We start from the raw sequence: 21,097 nt of genomic DNA on the forward strand, positions 1-21,097 counted from the left end.
TATAGTTCCTACCATCACACGAGCTAGTGGGTTTTAATTGCTTTCTTTCCATCCAGTTGTTGTATCTCTTGAAGCTTTTAAAGACGTACTTAGAAGAAGGAAGCAAATATGACTTCTGAGTCGCCAAGACAGTGGCTCGAAGTATCCACATGAGCGCACTTCCATTCAGCGGCGGCTCCTGTGTTCAGCCGTGGGCGCCGCTCTGGCCAGGCCCTGAGGTACGTCCGGAAGCCCAGACAGAGAAGGCGGCCTAAGAGTCTGCGGCCTGATGGCCCTGAAGTCACTGCAGCAACGTGTTACGTCCGGTGACAGCCTAGAAAGTGGGTAATTAGGCCCAACTGCAGTCTGTGTACGAAGGCAGGAAAGTGTATGTGTATTTTTAACAGACTTTCATCTAATATAGTCAACTTCAGCTGTTTAAGGGGGTTCAGCTTCAGTGGCCCGTACTTATTTTCTAAGAATAGCTCCATTTCAGTTCTCTCATTTGTGAAGGGTCCCTACAGCACATGAAACTACTTCAGGCACAGCTAGACAGCTGCATCCTGAATCCACTGGAATCCACAAAGCACGCTCTTGAGGATGTGAGAGGGCTGATGGAAGAAACCTCACCCTGCCGTTTGCTGGCTCTAGTTAGTCCAGCGTTCATAGGTCAGCAGCGTTCCTGCTTCTCTAGCTGGGGACAGGGGTGCCACCGGCGATCCTCGTGCTAATTAGGATGAAGGCCCCCCCTGCTACGCTGCAGCACCCCACCCGGCCCCCGACAGGATGCACGACTTGAAGTAAAACAAGCTGGATTCCACACAGGGTGTGACCCGTACAGTTGTACATGATAGCCCTGATTCGTGGAGGGAAAAAATTACAGAAAGTACATCCTACTTGTAGAAATCCTGGAATTGGCCTGAGCCCGGAGTTGGCCCTAGTGTTTCCAAGACAACCCCCCAGCTAAGTGATGGGCCCCGTTTACTTCACATGCACAGACCCCTATGCAGATACGGACCAAATCTTGTAACCCACTTTGACCTTTTGGTGTCCTTCAGTCACACCACACCACAAATCAGTCCCAGATCATAGTTAGAAACTATGATCAGACCCCTGCTTGCCATGAAAGTGAACTCAGCGATCTCAGTCAGCTCACCCTGAGAATGTAGGGACACGCAGCTCCTGGTTGCGGGGACCATCAGCCTGTAAGAAAAAGTCAGTGTCCTCTCGCCACGATGTCTTCCGAGCCCTCTGAGACTTGAGAGAAGAAAATAAAATCCAGGTGTAGCTTTGCAATATTTCAGTCAGTCAGTCACTTGTACTATTCATTTTAAAACAATGATCTGATTTAGACGAAATTTAAAAGGTATACTTTGAATCAATTTTAAGATGCTTCAAACATCTTAAAGAGGAAAATAACTTTCTAGTTTCACATGAACTGTTTTCTAACTTTGCAAAGAAAGGTCATTCTTTTGGGATGAAGAGGTCCAAAGGCTGGTAAGTTCAAGTTACAGAGAATCAAAAGTGCACCAGAAATAATATGCAATTTTTATATTAAAATGTGAGGCACAGCAAACTTATGTTTCTTTAAGAATGCAACTGAGCATATGATAAAACTTACCTTCAAGATACACGTATTGATTGAGCTTTAGAAACTCCTTTCTCATGTGGACACACCGTGCAGGTCCGATTAGCTGTGCCTTCAGTGGTGGTTCGTACCTGTTGCCTGGTGGCGTAAGCAGAGTCCTCCACTGGCTCGGGGTCCTGCAGGGCTCTAGGGGGTGGAAGAAAAGCCTCTGCAAAGTTGTCAGTTGTCAGAACCATGCCAGTTTCAAATGAGGGTAGAAGGAAGCATGATGATGGGCAGAATTTTAAGTAGAATTCTCACATTTTTCTCTTCCTTTCAGAATGTTATTCCCTGAAGCCCAGCGATTAGAAAGCACTGGGAAACTGTTACAGTTGGCCGATGTGGACCCTACTCTTCGACCCACCCAGCTCTCTGTCTTACATTTTAAGAGCCTCTGTGACGCATACCGAAAAATGTGTGATGAAGACCCACACCTCTTTGCTTACAATTTCAGAGAAGAACTCAAGCAAAAGGGGATGGCAAGGAGAGTTACAGACTGTAGCTGCTACGTCAGGGGCTGGCAGCCGACTGGATGTTGATGTTCACAGAGTTGAACTTCTCCTATGTGTGCTCCCCAGGTGTGACTTATTCCCCTTTTACAGCTTGGTAAAGAGAATAAATATCGTCAAGTAAGGTACAGTACAAGCTTTCTTTTAATATATATACTGCATAGATATGACATGTTTAGTATAAACAGCATCTATTACAACCTTACAAAAATGAAATACCTGCACATTGTACCCCTAACCCACATGAGAATAATTTAAATACGCTTTAAATAAAGCAGAACCTAAGAGCTCAAAGGAAATGCCCAGAGGATTGGAAAAAATGATCTTTCAAAAGCTATTCATCACAACTTCCCCACCCTTTTCCACATAAATTAATTAGAACGCAGTTTCATTTTAAGGTTTCTAAGTCATTTTGATACCTGCTCAAAAGGGATACAAACTAAGTAATTTACAGATTCTGACCAGTTTAATCTAGTTTTCTGATCCACAATAAATTAAAATAACTTAAATCTTTACAACTATTTTGTGGGAAAAATGTATACTGCACAAAACCCAATAATGAATAGTTTTTCTGCAATTTCCATTTTACCCCCAGTTTAAAAGTGAAACCAGCAACTTAACCCATATCTGGATTGACCTGTATTATGCCTTTCCATGGCTCTCTGTTTCATAAAAACACTCCTCGTTGACAACCGACGTTAAGCTCTGGACGCTGAATTCTCGCTCGAGAACGGAGCTGAGATCAAGGTTGGCATTTTCCGACTGACTGTCCAGGGACTGGTGACGCATCTGCGCCTTCAGCAGAGTTCCCCTGTCCCTCTTGGTGCTGTTGGCTTTGCGTTTGATGGCGCAGAAGTGCCCCCGGACCAGCTTGGGCTGCCCGTCCTTGCCGGGCGGCTGCTGAGCTGGCCGGGCGTCCGGGTCCTCCGAGATCCTCAGTCTCTGGAACTGGATCTCGATGTCTGTGGTAGGGCTGCCCTGCTTCCCAGCCTGGTGGTCGTCCTCGTCGTCGTCGCTCAGAATGTCGCTCTCTTTGATGAGACTGTCGGAGAAGTCGGCCAGGCCCTCGTGGGGGTGTTTCTGGGCGTCCTGTCTGCTCCCGGCCGGGGGGCAGCCGCTGCTCTGGGTGCCACTGCTCAGGCTGCCCTCATCCGAGTCCAGCGAGCTGCCCTTGCCCGGCTCCCCGGGCCACTCGCTGCTGGAGGAATTCTTAAGGACTTTTAAGGACCTGGATGAAGCTGCAGTGAGAAAAGCACATTTTCCCTTATGGTAGAGGAACCGATTCCACAGTGTGTTCATTTGTTCATTTCTGCCTTGTGGGTTATCAGATTTAACATCTTAATTAAAATTTCATCACCACCTCACTTCACTCCTGGGACTAAAAAAAATGTAGATACTGCAAATACGGACATTTTTTATTTATGTTTATTTGAAATTTTAAGTTGGAATTTGGCATTTTTTAGAGGACCAATTACCAGAGCTTATTACTGAGAACAATACGCTATAAACTATCATAAGGGCTAGGCTTCTTATTACCAATGAATAAATTTAAAAGTTAGTTTTACAGCTAATTAATGAATAAATTAGCTCTTGCTAATGAATAAATTTAAAAGTTAGTTGCTAATAAAATCTAGGTTCCTTTCTTTCACTAAAGTACTTTGTAGTTTGAGAACTAAGATTACACCACCATATTTCTCTGCCCACCTTCTCACCGGTTCATTTCCCTTGCTGCTCAATTAAAAGTACAAAAATGCTTTTTCTCTCTCATGAGAACTGTCTCTGCCGGAATTTCTAGCCAACTTTGAGATTTAACATGAATATTGAATCGTGTGTGTGTGTGTGTACGTATAATTCCTTTCTCTTGGGTAGAAGGGAAAGGGGGAGCTCAGTTGTGTTTCTGCAGACAACAGTGTATTTTTAATGGCTGTAGCTTATTTTGCCAGTAGAGGAAAATTTGAGGAGGTCAAACTGTGACCAAAAAGAAGAGATACACTTTGTAAGACTAAAAACTAGATCAGTGATATTAACAAAATAGTTAACATAGAAAGAAGGTTCTAAAAATTTAAGCTGACATTTTAAAAACGGGCAGAAAGTTGAAGAACAGCATGATTTGGAATGTTTACCTGTGGGCTTATTAAGAATGAGTATTAGCGAGCATTAGGTTTCTTGACCTTAATTCACTGAGTGTTGACCTTCTAGAGGCCTTGCACTGTTCTGAGCACCGGGAATGCGGCAATGAGCACAACAGTCCCTTGACTCCTGTACATCTCAGTGGAAGAAAGACAGAAGACGGTAAGTGCACACTGTGTCAGGATTTGGATTGGGGGTGCTTATGTTTTATAAAAGGAGGTCTGGGACCGAGCATGTTTAGGCTTCTTAAAAGGAAATAAAATTGCTGCTACATTCTCATGTCACCCTGTGTATCGGGTGTGTGGTGTAGAGCTTACGAAGCTACTGCTGATGAGTTACAAAGCGATGACCTGCTGCTCTCTCCTGAAAGCATACATCCTTGCAGAGGAGCTCGTCATGTTTTCCTGAATAAACCCAAGGCTAGCAGAGTTCTTACCTAATTTGGCTGAGACAGGAACGCGGTTCTTGAGGGGTACCAGGCGATCTTTACATGTTTTCTCCAGAGGTAATTCACACTTTATGTGACGCCTGAAGTTCTCCCTCAGAATAGATCGAATCACCTTGACAATGTTGGTTTTGCTTTCGTTGTCACTGGCGGGGAAAGAGAAGACATGTTGTAGTGTCTGCTGTCTCGTCCTGCTTCCGTTCCACGCCTCCTGGCCCTCCCGTGGCACGTGACTGCTCTCAGCACAGACTGACAGCGAGTCACCCAGCCTCTGTGTGCCTCGGTCTCTCGTCATTTACAAAAGGAGCGAGAATTGATCGCTTTTGAACTTCCTTCAAGCACTAAGATTTGGATGTATATTTAATCAATGTATATTCTCCTAGAGCCGCAGTTGCCAGTTTGGAGAGGGTGGGTGTGATCCTGAAGTCATCAACATTCAGGAGGGCACTAAAAATAAACCCACTTTTAAGAGAACATAATTCTGTCTTATGCCCATTGGCTTTAATTTCTGGAAGTCAGTAATACCTGCAGCACAACTGAAAGATGGTTTCTGGCCGTCCTTCTATTTCTGACTTGGTGTGGATCAGCTCCCATAAGGAATTATTTTCTGTCCCTGTGTAAAAAGAAACAAGGGGCCGCAAATCTGCCAAAGATGCTGTGGTAAAGGACACTTGTGAAGCTTAAAAACCACAATTTTAGTAACTTTTTAAAGAGTTAAATATTCCCCATCCTGACTCTCATCATTTTCTGGTGTGGCTCCTCCTATGTATGACTTTCACAAATAGTTACAAGAAGTTAAATACGTTGTAGTTACTTTGTACACTTCCTGCTAAGGTTTCCCATCCGTCTTGGTGCTTTCGCCCTACTCTGGATTCCATCTCTGGGAAAGAGGTTAAATGGATCCCATTTTTCAACCCCGTTCCTTAGAAGGAACGGTAGGATGTGCTCAGGCTCTTGAGGTAAAGGAGGCCAGCCCCAAACTCAGTCATGGTCCAGGAAACATGAGCACTTCCAATGAAAACTGAACAGGGGCCCAGCCGTCACTGCGGGCCTCAGCCTGTTGGTCCTTTGCTTAACCAGAGGTACTGTCACCAGGACAGGGTTATTCTGAAAGGATCTCTGAACATTTTCCACAGTGGAAATTTTTTTTATATATCACCTCTAATAAAGCTTAATCTTAAGAAATTTTCTGGTGTATCAAAATTTGTAAAAATTTAAATTTGTGGACCTTTGTTTCTTTAACAAATTTTAGAGATAGATATTATCCCTAAAGTTATTAGAAAAATGTTGAAAACCATCGACAGTGAAAATAAGGAAGCAATAAAGAGAGGTATTTGGCAAAGAAAAGCCATCCACTGGCATTTACTTTCTCCAATCTCTCTTGTCCTCATTTTCCTTGCCTATAAGATAAAATACCAAAAATTATTCCCAGGTTCTTTGCTACTTTTTCATTCCACAGTTTAAAAATTCCCTTAAAATGTTTTTTCTGGCATTTGTACGACACACAACAATTACCTGCTGTATTCCCCAGTCTGACTTGAAGCGCGGATATGGGGATCAACCAGCGAAACTTAAACGGATCCAGGTCAGCAGAGTTGTGTGCCGGCCGGGAGTTCGACGGCTGCAGCGTGAGAGCCCACCAAGAACAGTGTTAAAGCAAGCTCGCTCCCGCGGGCATGTGCGCGCACGACAGAAGCTGTGAGCTCACCCTGGTGCAGACCTGCCACCGTGTGGGGCTCAGGATGCAAAAGGGAATCAGGTCAGGTGTGCTCTCAGGGATTGGGGACAGGGCAGAGTCATGTTTTGGGAAGCAGAAAGTTCTAGATCTTTAAGCAAAAATGACAAGCAAGCTTTCCATGACCCCATGTTACCTCTAAAAAAAAAAAAACCCAAAATTACACAGACTCAGGTGTATGGAGAAAACGTGGACCATTTTTAGGGATAGAAAAGCTGGTTTTCTCTGTAGGGCCCAGCATGGGTATTTGTCTACATCTTCTTTTAAAACAGACGTCCTTGGTGGGGAGGATAAGAAACACCTTGAGTATCTGATTTAGTTAGTTACCTCCGGAATAAGTCGCATCACTCAGTGAGGCCTTAATCCTTAGCAGGCTTCCCAGTTCAACAATAGGAAGATAACAGGCATGAAAAGATAGCTTTAATTAAAATTAATTCATGTCTTACCAGTTTCTTTTTCAGTTTGCAGTTTTCTTTATAAACCAATATGACGGCTCTCTTAAAAACTAAAGAAAGGAAAAAAGAAAGAAAAGACTTTCATTATTTAATACACCCTCTCCCAAGGTTGAACTGTAGCTGAATATTTTAATAGAACAAAGCTCTACAAGATCCCATGATGCTGACATGAGTGAATAAGTGGTACTTCCTTCTGTTCATATTTGAATTATGCAGAGGTACCTGCTAATTTAAGAGCCATTATCTGAAGGAGATCCTGGCATTTTGTTTTCTGAATTCCTGTTTTGTTTTATTGAACGCTGAGGACATGTGTGTTCGTCTCAGTGAGCATGCACGGTCTATACCCACTCTCCCAGCTGTCCGGGAGAATTAAGACATTCTGAAGTGCAGCAAACTACTAAGATAGCAGGTTTCAAAATAGCCTCGGGGAGATGTGTTCCCGTAACACGTGGTGAGATCCACTAAGCCAAGCAGAAGGGAGGAGATGAGTATGTAGGGCAAGAGTTCTAAAGAGTTGGAAGCTGTCCATGTTAAGTCAAAGCCATTAGAGCAATGATTCTGAGTCCTTCTGGAAATCACGAGTTAGCTGGGTTTAGCAGGTTCTTCATTCTTGACAGCCTCTTTTAAGTTTACATTCTTTTGAATGGAGTACTGACCGAATACTGTGAGCTCGAGGTCCTTTCTGGCTTTTCCTAGAGACAGAAATGGATTCAACCAGGACACTGTAGAGTGCATCAGAAGTTCCCCCATTGAAAGTTCTGTGACCTAAATGGCAAAAACAGGAGATCAAGAAGACGTGGAAACCCTGGGGGGAGGCTGTCTCATATGAGAGAGGGATCACACATATATGGTCACAGAAGTACGTTCACTTTGATTTTTATGGTTCCTGTAAACATGGGGCCTTAAATAGTGGCGATTTTGAAAATATGAGCTAAGCATCAAACTGTTTGAAAAATAACATAAACGTGAAGGCATTTTGCTCCAATGCACACATTGTTTGTGGGTGAGACACGCCTCCTGCCCTGTGGGATGGCATTCCTTCCACCCCAGTGTCAAGGTTCATCCCAAGTGCCTTTGTTAACATTTCATCCAAGACCTAGTACACTCACCACCTCTAATCCCAAAAGCACACTAGGCCTGCAGAGGTACCAACGTTGAAACTGATTGTAATTAAAAAAAAAACTACAGCTGTTTTCTGTTCTTGTCTTTTTCTATTTAAATTATATTACTTCTTATATGTAGGCTTTTTAAAACTCAAAATTCTAAATTTAGTAATCCAGCCAGAGAAGAAAAATAGAGAAATTGTGACGTTCCACTTAAACGACTTTTGTAAGTAAGGAGGTAGCACCGATATTTGAGGTTAGAAAAGAAAAAAACAAAGAAAAGCTCTTTTTTTTTTTTTTTTTTTTGCAGTACGCGGGCCTCTCACTGTTGTGGAGCACAGGCTCCGGACGCGCAGGCTCAGCGGCCACGGCTCACGTGCCCAGCCACTCCACGGCATATGGGATCTTCCCGGACTGGGGCACGAACCCGTGTCCCCTGCATCAGCAGGCGGGATCTTCCCGGACCGGGGCACGAACCTGTGTCCCCTGCATAAGCAGGCCGACTCTCAACCACTGCGCCACCAGGGAAGCCCAAGAGAAAAGCTCTTAATTCTCTCCACATGCTGACTGCCACTGCCTTTATCCATCCTACCCCCACCAGCCCCAGCGCTCCATTTATGTTCTAGCCTCTGGGATCTGTCTTAACCTCACACTCCACGGGAAAGGAGGAAGAGGTACAGATACGAACTCAGTGATATTTCTTCTTTTTTTTAATACGATATTAACAGGACATAAGGTTATATTTTTAAACCCATGTAATCAATTTTATGTTACATTTATACCTAAGTGGTGAGGCTTGTTATAAGCATTAAGATCAAAAAGAAAATCTTAGGCATTTTCTCCTGCACGAAGTCCCTAACAGGTGGCCTCCAGACCCGGTGGTCACAGGCATTCAGCCTCTCAGGATCCGGAAGTCCTACTGACCTCCTTCTCTGTTCCGCTCTGCTCTGCCACCAGCTGGTCGAACACCGTCCCGTAATCCTCGTGTATCTTCTGCATCTCGTTGATGTGACTCGCTACTGTCTCCATTGCCTTCAGGGCTTCTGCAAAATATGCAATCATATTTATAATCATATTTATAAGTTTGGTTTGAAATCCTGCCCAACAGCAGTAATGAAAAGGTTCAAGATTCAAGCCAGAATCCGAGACCCGTTCTCACTAAGAGCAGCAGCATTCGAGTATGATGCAGGCAGCCCACGGTAACCTAGTTACAATATGAAGAACAGCAGAGTTCTCTTCCACCTCAAATTCTTTTTGAAATGAGGCAGAGTACAAGTAAAAAGTATCACTAATAATAAGCTATTTATTGAGCCCTTTCTATTTGGCATGTTCTATGAGGCGATTTATGTGAAGCATCTCATTTAATCCCCACAATAACTCGATGACTGTAGGACCTGTTACCAATGCCATTTTACAGGTGAGAAAACTCAGATGCAGAGGGGTTCAGTTTTTTGCCAGACTTCCAAAGACAGACGTAAGGAGTCTGAGGCTGACTGGCCACAGGATACCTGCTTTTGAACTTTGCCTCTCCTCCTGGACCACTTACTGGAATAGTGATCAATGACAATTTTTCTTAACAACAAGTTGCAAGAGCCTCTGTAAATGCCCAGTTGCCAGAGCAATTGTTTGCATTTATGCGTGGGCATGTGAGGGACAAAATGATTTCATCCAAGGCAAAAAGAAAATTTCAAGTCACCTCCAAATTCACTATTTTTCATACTTTGTTCTTCTGATTTGGTATTTTAATTCAGTCTGGAGGGACGTTGGGAAGAAAACTTTTTAACAGACCCCCTTTAAAGATCATCTTAATGCAAAGTGAACCATTCACACAGTATTTGAATGCTAATCGTAATCCGTATCATTTATGTATAAGCTTTAACTTTCATACAAAGAAATTATCCTCATTACTTACGATACAAAAGTATGCTTGTCACAGAAAAACAGCTAGTTTCATTTACACTCTTCTTGGTGTTTGCTATTCAGTAATACTAATGTTTATTAATAAGTTTGTTTCCCTCTCCACGTGCTTTATTACAGGTACCGTAACTGGACCTCCTAGCTTTGACACGTGGAGAACACATCACTCTTTCTCTGCGATCCAAACAGCAGCTCTTTAACAGATACTCTGTTTACTATCAAAGTGAGGGGCTTTGTGTATCTGACAAATCTGTATCTTAGGCCAATAATTTCTGAGGTTACAAAAGAAGACACCTCCGCGTCAGCCGTAAAAAGCTTCACGGGTCCTCGGGTGTTGGTTTCAGAGTCAGGCTCCGCTCAGAGCCATCCACAGGGTGGAGCCTCACACAACATGTTTGATCAGCCGCACTTGGGCAGCAAACCACACACAATTTCAAAGTTGTAGGAAAACAGGCCGGGGTTTTGGTCCTGGCAGCACTCTTTGTTTGTTAACCACGTAACCTGAAGTAGTTTATTTCAACTCACTGAGCTTCAATTATCTTCTCTGAAAAATGAAAATGGAAACACCCTTCCAGAGGCTATTCCAGTGAGATAATTTTTGCCAAAATATTTTGCCCACCTTACAGGGATGGCCATACTACCTAGCTCTTTTCACGTACTAAAATGGTACCTAAGGTTAACAATCACAGTACTGACAAATGTTCCAGAATGTGAAAGCAAGCAGGGAAGAGGGGAGCTCGTGGGCCTGGGGGGCGGCAGCCGTCACATCGCGGCCTGGGCCCCTCGCTTCTTACCTGTCAGGTGGTAATGCTCTTCGCTCTCGTGGTCTGTCAGGGACACGAGCTCCTTGAGCAGCAGTGGGTACTTGAGCACCCTCTGAACGGGCTTGATGAGGTAAGACTCCAGAGTGGAGGAGTGCTGCTTGGTGGGGTTCCGGGCGTCCAGAAAAGCCTTGAAGGCTTTATCAGTTTTAGCTACAAGCAGATGCATTAAAAGACCCTTAGAAGAGCACAGGAGGATGAATTAAATTCTGCTTCATTTAGGTTTTAATGGAATTACAGATGATCCACTTCTACAGTCCTCCTAATGACATCCTTCAAGAAAAACCCAGATGCACCCGTGGGTCACTGCCCGGCTGTCAGGGTGGATTCAGCGCCGCCGCTCTGTGATGAATCCCATGAGAGCTTAAGGGGGCTTACGAGGCTGCCAGAAGAGTCCCAGCCACACACCAAAGAGGGACATCGAGCCAAGGTGCAGGAGTGTCTGCCTTTAAAGGCACATTCACATGCATACCCATGAGAGAGACTGGTACAGGTGCCGGAAAAGTGAGTTTCAAACGATTCATAAAGCCACAAAACAGTGTATCCAAACCCTATGCCATACCCCCCAAAAGGTTCACAGAACAAAACAAACCAGTATTTTTTTCCACGGACCTATAGCGCAAATTGTTTCTTATTCTATACACTTGAGGGCTATCTGCAAAGCAAGCTTTTTTTTCCTTTAAAAATAAGTTGATAAGCACTGCAGCCTCCATCTCTACAGTTCCAAGCAATCTAAACCTTCCACCAGATTCAGACCCCTCTGGGCAGTGAAAACCACCTCTCTGTTCCGTGTCACGAAGGTACACACACGAACCCAAGTGCTTTCAGTTATGAGGGTGCCAGTGGACACCCCAGCCGTTGCTTTGGATTCCACCTGCTGGCACTGGTTGACCAGCTGTTGGAATTCAGCCCATTTGGATGAAAACAAATCTTTATTTGGGGTTTTGTACAAAGGTAAAATGGAACTTGTAGGAGATGCAGTACCATTCTGAACGTGGCTACTACACAAAGTGGATGGGGAGATGATCCTTCATCTTCGTGGCAAAGAAGGAACTGAGCAAACCATTGGTATGCTTTTAATTTACTACACTGTCGATAAGAAGGTGTTCATGGGAGGAAACTAGTTCTTTCTGGTTTAAAGAACTAGAGGAGACAGATTGGGCTCTGTCTTGTTGGCCTGAAGCACTCCAAGACTTCCCTTTTTCAACCTGAGCCTGTTCTAGGATTTAAACCAAATGGCAGAACTGCATCAGTGGACCTGGCTAAACACTGTCGGTGTCTGGATGAAGCCTACGCTCCCTCCACGACAGTACAGAGAGGCCATTCCCCACTTCTGAAAAAGAAACACGGAAGAGCAAACTCCGGATTCTTTATGGCAATGCCATCAAGGAGCGTTTGATGACAGACAGAAAGGGCTTGGAACGTAGCTTGGCTCCTACTTCCCTGCTGACACAACTAAAGAAGTTCCAATGCAGAATCCCCTCCAGCACTCGCCGTCGTCACGCAAGACAGCCCTGGTTCACTGGGCAAATCATAACGGGAGTGAACTACACGAGGCCAACCCTAACTGTGAAGAAGGCATTCAAGTCCTGGGGAAGTCACTTTTTATCCTGGGAATTTGTAACAGTTTAAGCTTCAGTAGGTTCAGATCCTACTTCCAGGTACACTTGAGAAAACGCAGGTAGCCTGGCGAGCTTCCCCGGAGACGGTTCAGGTGACCTTGAATAGGGTTACATATATTTTCATAAGACGCCTTCCACTGTAGGGCCCATGCAGAACAGGAGCAACCCCTGGGGACCTGTATTTGTTTGATGTTCTCCGTGCAGGTTGAATTACTGCTGCTCATGACCTTGAGCTTAAAGGCCTCCTCTCATCTCTGCCCCAGAAATGAGAATTCCAAAGAATGGGATAGAAAAATATCTTCTGAAAGAGACAAATCCGAGAATTCTAATCTCATACCTAAAGAGGTGTGTGATGACTGAAAAAAGCCTTTGGTAATAACAAAACCTCAGTTGAGCATTGCTAGTTTAGGGTGTGGTAAAGGAAATGTTCACATATTGAGGTCTGGGGAAGTCATTCTGGCCTATACACGAGTTAACTTTAATGTAAAAAACAGCCTGTTCGTGGCCTTTCAAACATACACTGTACATCTGCTTTAATTATTAAAGAAAAGGGTGCATTGACCAGAAGTAAAGAATGTCCATGTTAAAATTAAAGATGAAATGCCTCCCTTCCTGGGACGCCAATGCTGGTCCTCCTTCCATGATAAGACTTCCTTCCCAGGTGCCAAGGCCATACTGACTGGCTGTGTACGTGCTGATCTGGTTTTCCGGAAATCTGGAAGGAATGTATCCCTGACTTGTTTGATGTTCTTTGTTCTGACAAGACATGAAACTGTGCTGACAGCCCTGCTTCTCCAGAGCAGATCCTCAGAGGAATCAGAGAAGCTGTCTTCTGGGCAGTACTCCTCAGTCTGGCTCAAATAAAACTCTTTTCTATTCCTATTATAGACTGTTTATTGATTATTTTTGTCAACAGGTTATTACAGGAATAGCTTAAACACTCGGTTGATGACAACAGTGATGGTGACTGTGGCACAAAAACTCCCTCCAACACTCCTACACCTGGAGAAGGTCACTGCTAACATCAAATCTCTGACTGCACTTCCCAGGACGGGCTGACTGGCCGGCCCGTCACCGAAAGCCCAGGCAGATCAACGTGTTGGCCACCTGCCCCCAAGCTGACCCGCTGCAAGTCGGCGGCCAAAGCTCAGGCATCTCGCCAGCTCCACAGAGTAATGTTTGCTGTTGACATGAAGGGGACGAGCAATGCAGGTGGGTCACCCAGGTCCACTTGGACTTCAGAAAAATAAAAATGTTCAATTAAAGTCAATAAAATAAAATAAGACGATAACAATGTGGAGAGACGAAAGGTACTTCAGTGAAAGAACGTGGCCTGCGATAAGCGCCCATTTCACCAAAGAGGCTTTAATTTTAGGTAACACACTTCTTGTGAGTTTGGTGGTTGCTGTTTGGTGGTGGTTTTCTGCAGTGGATCCTCGGGCTTAAGAAGAAGGTTAACAGGAAGGAAAGAAGGGAATTCCCTGGTGGCGCAGTGGTTAAGAATCCGCGTGCCAATACAGAGCACACTGGTTCGAGCCCTAGTCTGGGAAGATCCCACATGCCACGGAGCAACTAAGCCTGTGCGCCACAACGACTGAGTCTGCGCGTCTGGAGCCCGCAAGCCACACCTACTGAAGCCCATCCTCCGCAACAAGAGAAGCCCCCGCTCGCCACAACTAGACAGCCCGCGCGCAGCAATGAAGACCCAACACAGCCAAAAATAAAAATAATTAATTTTAAAAAGAAAGAAAGAAAGAAAATGGCATACATTGCTTTCTACCCCCTCCAGCGGCTTATATGGTTGGTTAAAAGTTTTCAGAGCAAGGCATTTGGTGAAAAAAGAAATCCAGATGCAATTTAACAGCAAAGTCACACGTGGCAGAGCAACATCTCTGCTGTTCGGTACACACGTTCACTGTCACCAATACACTGAAATAAACTGAAAACTTCATGTTTGTCAACTTCAAGGCCAACACTGGAGCATAATCCATTAAAATTACACTTACCCCTACTTGACGAATACAGATTTACTCTTTTTAAAATATATTTACTTATTTGGCTGCACTGGGTCTTTAGTTGCAGCACGCGGGAACTTCGTTGCTGCGTGTGGGATTTTATTAACAATTACAATTTCAAAAGTATAGCTGTAAAAGGTATGAGCAACTTACCCCTCTCTAGAACCTTCTGTACTTTAATATGATTAGCACAGAATCCGCTATAGAGTTTAAAGTGGTCCGCGTAATAAAGGAAAGAGCCTCCGAGGGAAAACAGTAGTTTCTAGAAGGAAAGAGGAAAAGTTACATCAGGCGTGGTTTAATCAGTGTCTGTCTGCTGGCTCTGGCATGGTGTCTGACCGCTTTGCTGTCTCCATGGCATTTGTCTTTCGCACACCAGAGCACTAATGCCTCGGGGAAGGCACTGACTAAAAGCAGCCCCGGGCGGCCCCCTTTGCCCAGTAGGTGGAGAACAGCCCGGGTGTCCCTCTAGCACAGCTTGTTTGATTGAAAAGTTTCTGGCAGCAAAGCCTATTGACACAGTGCGCAATCAGGGACAAGAAAGAATGTTCTAGAAAAAATACGTCTGACACAGTGGGATATAAATAATCTGAGAGGCTAATTAATAAAGCTGACTCTGCATTACTTGGGACGAATGATGCTTGCTGTGTACTTTCTTGGTCCCTTTCTACTGCCTTCCGCCTGTCCCCACCTGGAGGGACCTCTTGCCAGTCACCAATGGCCACACTGGAGACAGGGCTCCATAGAAGAGGAGGCTCTCTCAGAGCCAGTGAAAACCTAGGTCACATGACCACAGAGATGCAGAGTCAGAGGCAGGAGGTGCTCTTGCCTCAGAAGCAATCGCCCTACAGATCCTTCTGGAGAGCTGAGTAAGGAGCGTGCGTGTCAACAGCAAGCAGACTCCATAGAAGCTGTGCTGCCCAGACGTCTGAGTCGCAGAACATTTACTCTAGGGAGAGACGGAGCCGCCTGTTACCACCCGCCAGAGGAAAGCCATGCAATGAGAGCGCTCAACTTACCTTTTCAATAGTCAAGGGACAACACTTTCTCTTCAAAGGGAGAATTTTGCACTGTTCCCACCTATGTTTGCTTTAAACCTAAGTCTAAAATACTTACTCTGAACTGCGAGGGGGTTTCAAGTATGTTAAAGTCAGCCGATGCTGAAATCCCATCCTCCAGAGTCTCCAGAAATACCTTTTGAAAGTCAAGCATCTCTGGCAAACTTCCAAAAAGTGACTCCATCTGTGTACGTGAGGATCAGAATTCGAAGAGAGGGTGTTAGCGACGGCGACCCAGATACCACTCTGCGTCCCAGACGCACAAATGAACCACAAGTCATTCACCAAGAAGGAGACAGAAGTGAAGCCTTTAAAGAAGACGGCATATTCAGTAGGGGACATAGCTCACACACAGAGACTTTGACTGCCCCGGTCCCTGTAATACTAAAATAATTGGAAGTGGGTGTCAAGTTTTCAGAATTCAAACTGGGGGGAAAATGGAAAGAACTAATTACTGTGATTTAACATTAAAAAGCCATGTATTAAAAAGTAATGTGGGGGACACCTTCTACTACAAAAGGGGCACGGTCATTTATAACTCCGGCCACTGTGTTTCACGGGATGGAGGCCACATAAATGGCTTTGAAGGAGGTGACGCTTGGGTCTCTCTGAAGATCCGAAGTCTCAAATGTTCTTTGCGGATCAGTAGATAAAATCTAGGTCTGCTAAAAGGCAAACTGAGACTAACCTATGGGTCAGCGGACGAAGGGAAGGTATTTACCTCATCTTGGGTCAGAAAGGTCTCACTTTGCAGTGGCTCCAAGTATAAGTCAAAGAGGCAGCTCAGATCCTGAAAGACAGAAGAGAGTCTTTAACCCTTAAGTCTCCAAAATACCCAAGCGTTTCTGGCAGCCCGGGCTGCAGCTCAGACTCGCATTAGGAACAATGAAGTTTATGTCCGGTTGAAACGCTTGGCCCTACAAGTGGTGGTTCCTGCTCAGCTAATTCAGAGAGGTTAACAACACAGTACGACCAGCATCTGGACTCCACATTTTTCTTTATAGCTCGATCACCTACTCTGCGTATCTGAATATCTCAGTGGCAGAACCAGAACCTTTCTTTCGGCTGCTGCAGCAGGAACACTCATTTCCCTTCAGAGAAGTGAGTTCTGGCCAGGTACCTCTTTCAGGTGTGGCCACATCCGCTGGCCGACCTGGCTTCCTTGTCTGCCTCAAAGAGCAAGGCGACAGCTCCAGCGTGGACGGCTGAGCTGACACGGACGGGACAAGATCCGGAGAGCTCTTCGGCTTTGGGGCTGACGCATGAGCAGAATTTCAAACTCCCATGCTCAAATGCAAGAAAACATTTCTGAAGATGAGCAGTCATCATGTTTACAGTCTAGGCCATCTTTGAATCTCCAGTAAACTGGGCTCCAACAGTACAGAATAGTGGGAGTTGACTGTATTTACAAAACTCTTTAGATAAAGGTTTTTTTAAAATAATTTGAAGCCAAGATCAGGATATAGTTTAGTGATAGAAAAGAGTTCTTTTTCTTGTTTCATTTATTCCAAAGAATTCTGAGTCCCAAACTATGAGAAGTAGGTAACTACGTCTGCCTCCTTTTACGATGGAGAAATCCAGCTCTGGAGAGCCCGGTCAAGCCAGAAGCCTCCACAGCCTTGTGGTGTAGGTCCTGAGAGCAAGTGGACAGGCCTGTGACACTGAGTGCTTCACAATCAAATCCGCCCTGGCCTTCCCGACCTCCCCAGACCCCACGGCGGCCGCTGCAGAGCAGGGAGAGGTGAGAAGTCACCGAGTCTTATCTCAGGGAACACATGAATGCTGAAAACGCCAAGTCACGTGCAGAGGGTCCAGGTTACAAAACAAGTAAAAGTCCATGTTGAATGTCAGCAACAAAAAGAAATTAAAAAATGAAAAAGGGGTGTGTGTGTGTGTGTGTGTGTGTGTGAGAGAGAGAGAGAGAGAGAGAGAGAGAGAGAGAGAGAGAGAGAGAGAGAGAGAGAGAGAGAGAGAGAGAGAGAATCACCATAGGCACCAGGCACTGGTTATTTTGTCAGAGGCAGAGGTGGGCTGTGGTCACTCCCTGAGCCGGTCACTGCCATCCAGGAGCAGTGACACACTGAGGGAGGCCTCGCTGAGCCGCGGAGCCAGAGCTGCAACACGGGGGCCCCAAGGAGACAAAGGGCAGGGCTCTCGCAGAGAGAAGGGAGAGCCATCTTTTGTATGCACTTCGCCCAGAGCATCCGTCTCAGTCCTAGACCAGCGTCACGATGCATGACCCTCCCGTTCAAAGTGGTCTAACAGTAAAACATAACGACAGCAGTGACAAAAATAAAAAGGGACTTGGATTCCGCTCTCAACTGTGCCCTCAACCCTGCAGGTGAGAACACCATGGCCATCACCAAGCTGCCACGGCGCGCAGAGCTGCTGGGCAAGGTCACTGTCGGAAGCCCCTAGATGTTCACTTCATCTCCCCACATCCAATACAGGAAAAGACACAGTGGGAAATGAAATGGAACTGCCGTCTCTGCAGTTTTCCTTTCTCCCCTGCAGGACCAAAAGAAGAGGCTATGGGTAATTCTCCTGGGCTGCCTGTGAATGAGGCTTTTGGCAAAGTTCAGATAAAATGACAGTGATGTTAATGAAAGGGGAAGCTCAGGTAAGTCTTGTGAAGAAAGAAGGTGAGAGGTGTGTGTGTGTGTGTGTGTGTGTGTGTGTGTGTGTGTGTGTGTGTGCGCGTGCATGCACGCGCACACACACACACCAAGGCTTAATTCACGGACACAGTGTGTCAGAGCTAGAACGAAACACCCCTGTCTCAGACCCCGGTTGAGGGGCTTGGAGGGAGCCGCCCAAGGCCACTGCAGCAGGTGAAGGCAAGGCCAGGCCTGGATGCTCAGCTCCCACACTGCTGCCAGCAACTGGCTGATGAGATGAGTTTAAAACCATTCCAAACCGTCAGCAAATACTTAAAGCAAAAGAACTCTGTTTTCCCAGGCACCTGCATTTTTTGTAAAATGCTTCTCAAACTACTACCTGAAGCCTCTGAGATGAATAAATGAACTCCCCGGGTAGTGAAAGGTTCGGCCGCTGCCCTGTGTGATGGCTGGGGACGCCTGCGCGATGCCCGGCACCCCCGCCGCGGGGCTCTGTCCCGCGCGGTGACCGCCTGCACTCCGGAGCCCGTCCCAGCAGCTGCTTGCAGACAAGCTGTTCCCTGGTTCCTCAACACCTAAAGTGATCTCCATTCCCCCTTTCCCTAAACCCGTACAGGCTCCCTTCCCACAGATTGCAAATGGCAAACCAGAACATCTGTTTCCATAGTGAAAGCTACCTCAGTAACAAAACGACCGGGGAATCTCATTTTTGCAAGCCCTCTCAGCCCTTCCATCCTCTCGCCCTCCCCTTCAGCAACTCGCCACTTCAGGGAGCAGGCATCTCCTTCGTGAGTGGCAGGGTCCCCGGCAGATACCTGGACACCCCTGCCAACATACATACAACTGGCTGTCACAGGAGGGGAGCAGGAAATTGTGACAGCATCTTCTGTTACCTTCACATAGGACTTCTCTGTGTCCATGAGCTCCTGGATGACTTTTCGGAGGCGATCTGCATCCGAGAGGTGGCGAGCCAGCGGCCTCGGAGGCGGGTCCTGACTCTCCCTTGGTCCTTCCATGCCGTTGGTCTGGGTGTCGTTATAACTCCTACAGAGCGCGGCAATCTGCTCAGCACTCTGGGAGGGAACAAGAGGCACAGGACGTTCTCCATCATTATCAACAGCCCACCAAAGACACAGGGGCTCTCTCTTTGCCCAGCGCCCTCTCAGGAGTCTTGCGGGGCATTCATCTAGGGCATCCGGCTTCATTCATCTCAGACGACGCTGGCTACCATTCAAGGTTCTGGTCGTGAAGATATGAACTTACACTTGTTCAGTACTTACCCATGATGCTTTTTCGCTTTCACAGTAGCTGTCTGACAGATGCTTCTTTAGTGCTGAGACTAGAGAATGAGGCAGAGCTAACCCTCTGCAATACGGCTGAGGTTGCTCTAAAATCAAGGTCATGGCTCTGTGAAAGCACAATGAGAGACAGACTCATCCGGTCCACTCTGTCCCCTCAATGGCTGGCCTAACAGAGCTCAGTTCCCACACTAAACGGCCCGGAGAGACTCAGGAACGGGGCAGCAGGGCAGCAGTTTTAGGATGGCCTGACCACAAGGGCCTTAGATCTGCCCCTAAACCCAGCCCTGGAGCTCTGCAGCCTCAGGCCAAGTAGCAGTATTAGGAGTGAGAGTGTGAGCCGCTGCATCAGCTAGGAATGGCAGTAGAGGGCAGGATGTGTAGGAAAGATAAGGTCCCCACGCCGAAGGGGGGCAGAGCCCGGGGAGCAGATGACACGGGAAGCCTGGCGAGGCTCCGTGGGAACCTTCGCGGAGGAGGGAGACTTGAGCAGCTTCTGAGCGGGAAGCAGACGTGTCAGACCCAGGACGTGGGGGCACGGAGGGTTCTCATTCCAGGTAGCGGGAACAGAATCACACACGTTAAATGGCAAGAAGGAGCGGGAACGCCTGCGGGGGTGAACAGCCTTCTGTGCAAGCTCCTGCTCAGACTTAAGCACGGCATGAAAAGCCTTCTCCAGGGGAAGCCATGTGTACACTCCTGCCTCAGGCTGACGCTTTCAGGTGTCAAATGTGCCTCCTCCTCTATGCCTCTACCTGCCTGGAGCACCATCAGATTACACTCAAAGTATCTTTTTTATTCCTCTTTCTTTCCATTCCTCCCACACACAAGCTCCAGCCCATCTTACCACCCAGCAGCCCGTAAGCCAGCCAAGGGCAGGGTCCTGCCTTTCTCTGCCGTCGCCCCCAAGTGCTCAGTGCTGAGTCCACCTCTGGTGCACCGACGTGATGACTGAATAACAGAGCAGCTTAGTCCCGACACGAATGACCAGTATCCATCCATCTCTGGCAACTTTCTGTCCCTCAGCTAAAACTCTCCTTTCTTCAGCTAGACGTCTCCATGCCTGATCTCCATCACGCTGTCTCGGGTCAAAAGCTGCCCCAGTCAGAAGCACCTCTTCATTCTCACTGAATTCATTTTCTTTGCCTGGATATTTCAGGATGGTAACAAGCCACACAGCACATTGGTCAACCTCAGCGGCCAACTTGTTACAAAGCTGCCACCTGACACACCGAAGTGCCTCCCTTCTCCTCTCCTCCTCTGTTCTACGCCCCACCCGCCTTTCCTCAACATGGTGTCTTCATATGATGGGAGCAGACGACACTGACACTTGGCATTGATGTTCTGGCTAGACTTTCAGTTCAATCTGGTGGGAACCAATTGCTCTGCCTCCAAAGAAATAGAAACCAGCCCCTGCACAAGGAGATAAGACCTGCCAAGAAACACCAAAGCACAGCCTATGGCAGACTGGAAACCAACACGAGCCTGTGTGGAACAAACGAGAAATGTGACACACGTTAGACGAATGAGAGCATCATGTTGGAACAGGCTGTCTGGAAGGCTTCAGTGAAGAGTGGATTGTAACTGGTCCTGGAAGGAGCGTGTACCAAGGGAGAACCACGGAATGAGCCAAAGGCGGCGGGTGGAGGGAGGTGGTGGTGGCGGAGGGATAAGCCCAGTAACATAAAGAGCCCAACTCAAGGCGGGGGGTGAGAGCGGGGCCCCCGCAGATGTCTACGATGAGAACTCCCAGACTGCTGGCCTA

The 21,097-nt window shown here is 46.5% G+C and overlaps 2 protein-coding genes across 14 annotated transcripts in view; one reads left to right on the forward strand and one right to left on the reverse strand.

Annotated features, from left to right (window-relative positions):
* The window catches only part of TFB1M (transcription factor B1, mitochondrial), a 57,415-nt gene extending 55,176 nt beyond the window's left edge, over positions 1-2,239 (forward strand). The window contains exons 7-8 of one of the 2 annotated variants that reach the window (XR_010933609.1): positions 57-218; positions 1,887-2,024. Coding sequence is in view for 1 of the 2 variants with exons in the window: in XM_067701714.1 (XP_067557815.1) it covers positions 1,887-2,145 (259 nt within the window). In the remaining variant the exon portion in view is untranslated. Of the gene's footprint in view, positions 1-56; positions 219-1,886 lie in introns of both variants that reach the window. The other variant, XM_067701714.1, reaches the window with a different exon arrangement.
* A 2-nt stretch (positions 2,240-2,241) lies between these two features.
* Positions 2,242-21,097, reverse strand: part of TIAM2 (TIAM Rac1 associated GEF 2) — a 231,900-nt gene continuing 213,044 nt past the window's right edge. For all 12 annotated transcript variants that reach the window (XM_067701695.1, XM_067701698.1, XM_067701694.1 and 9 more), the window contains 12 exons: positions 18,928-19,107; positions 16,138-16,206; positions 15,475-15,600; positions 14,512-14,620; positions 10,695-10,874; positions 8,908-9,026; positions 7,537-7,645; positions 6,872-6,930; positions 6,206-6,311; positions 5,216-5,303; positions 4,682-4,836; positions 2,242-3,353 (listed from right to left, as the gene is read on the reverse strand). In XM_067701695.1, the coding sequence (XP_067557796.1) occupies positions 2,758-3,353; positions 4,682-4,836; positions 5,216-5,303; positions 6,206-6,311; positions 6,872-6,930; positions 7,537-7,645; positions 8,908-9,026; positions 10,695-10,874; positions 14,512-14,620; positions 15,475-15,600; positions 16,138-16,206; positions 18,928-19,107 (1,896 nt within the window). In that variant the 3' untranslated portion in view covers positions 2,242-2,757. The remainder of the gene's footprint in view (positions 3,354-4,681; positions 4,837-5,215; positions 5,304-6,205; positions 6,312-6,871; positions 6,931-7,536; positions 7,646-8,907; positions 9,027-10,694; positions 10,875-14,511; positions 14,621-15,474; positions 15,601-16,137; positions 16,207-18,927; positions 19,108-21,097) is intronic.

This window comes from Pseudorca crassidens, chromosome 13 (assembly GCF_039906515.1).
Source record: "Pseudorca crassidens isolate mPseCra1 chromosome 13, mPseCra1.hap1, whole genome shotgun sequence".
Taxonomy (NCBI): domain Eukaryota; kingdom Metazoa; phylum Chordata; class Mammalia; order Artiodactyla; family Delphinidae; genus Pseudorca; species Pseudorca crassidens.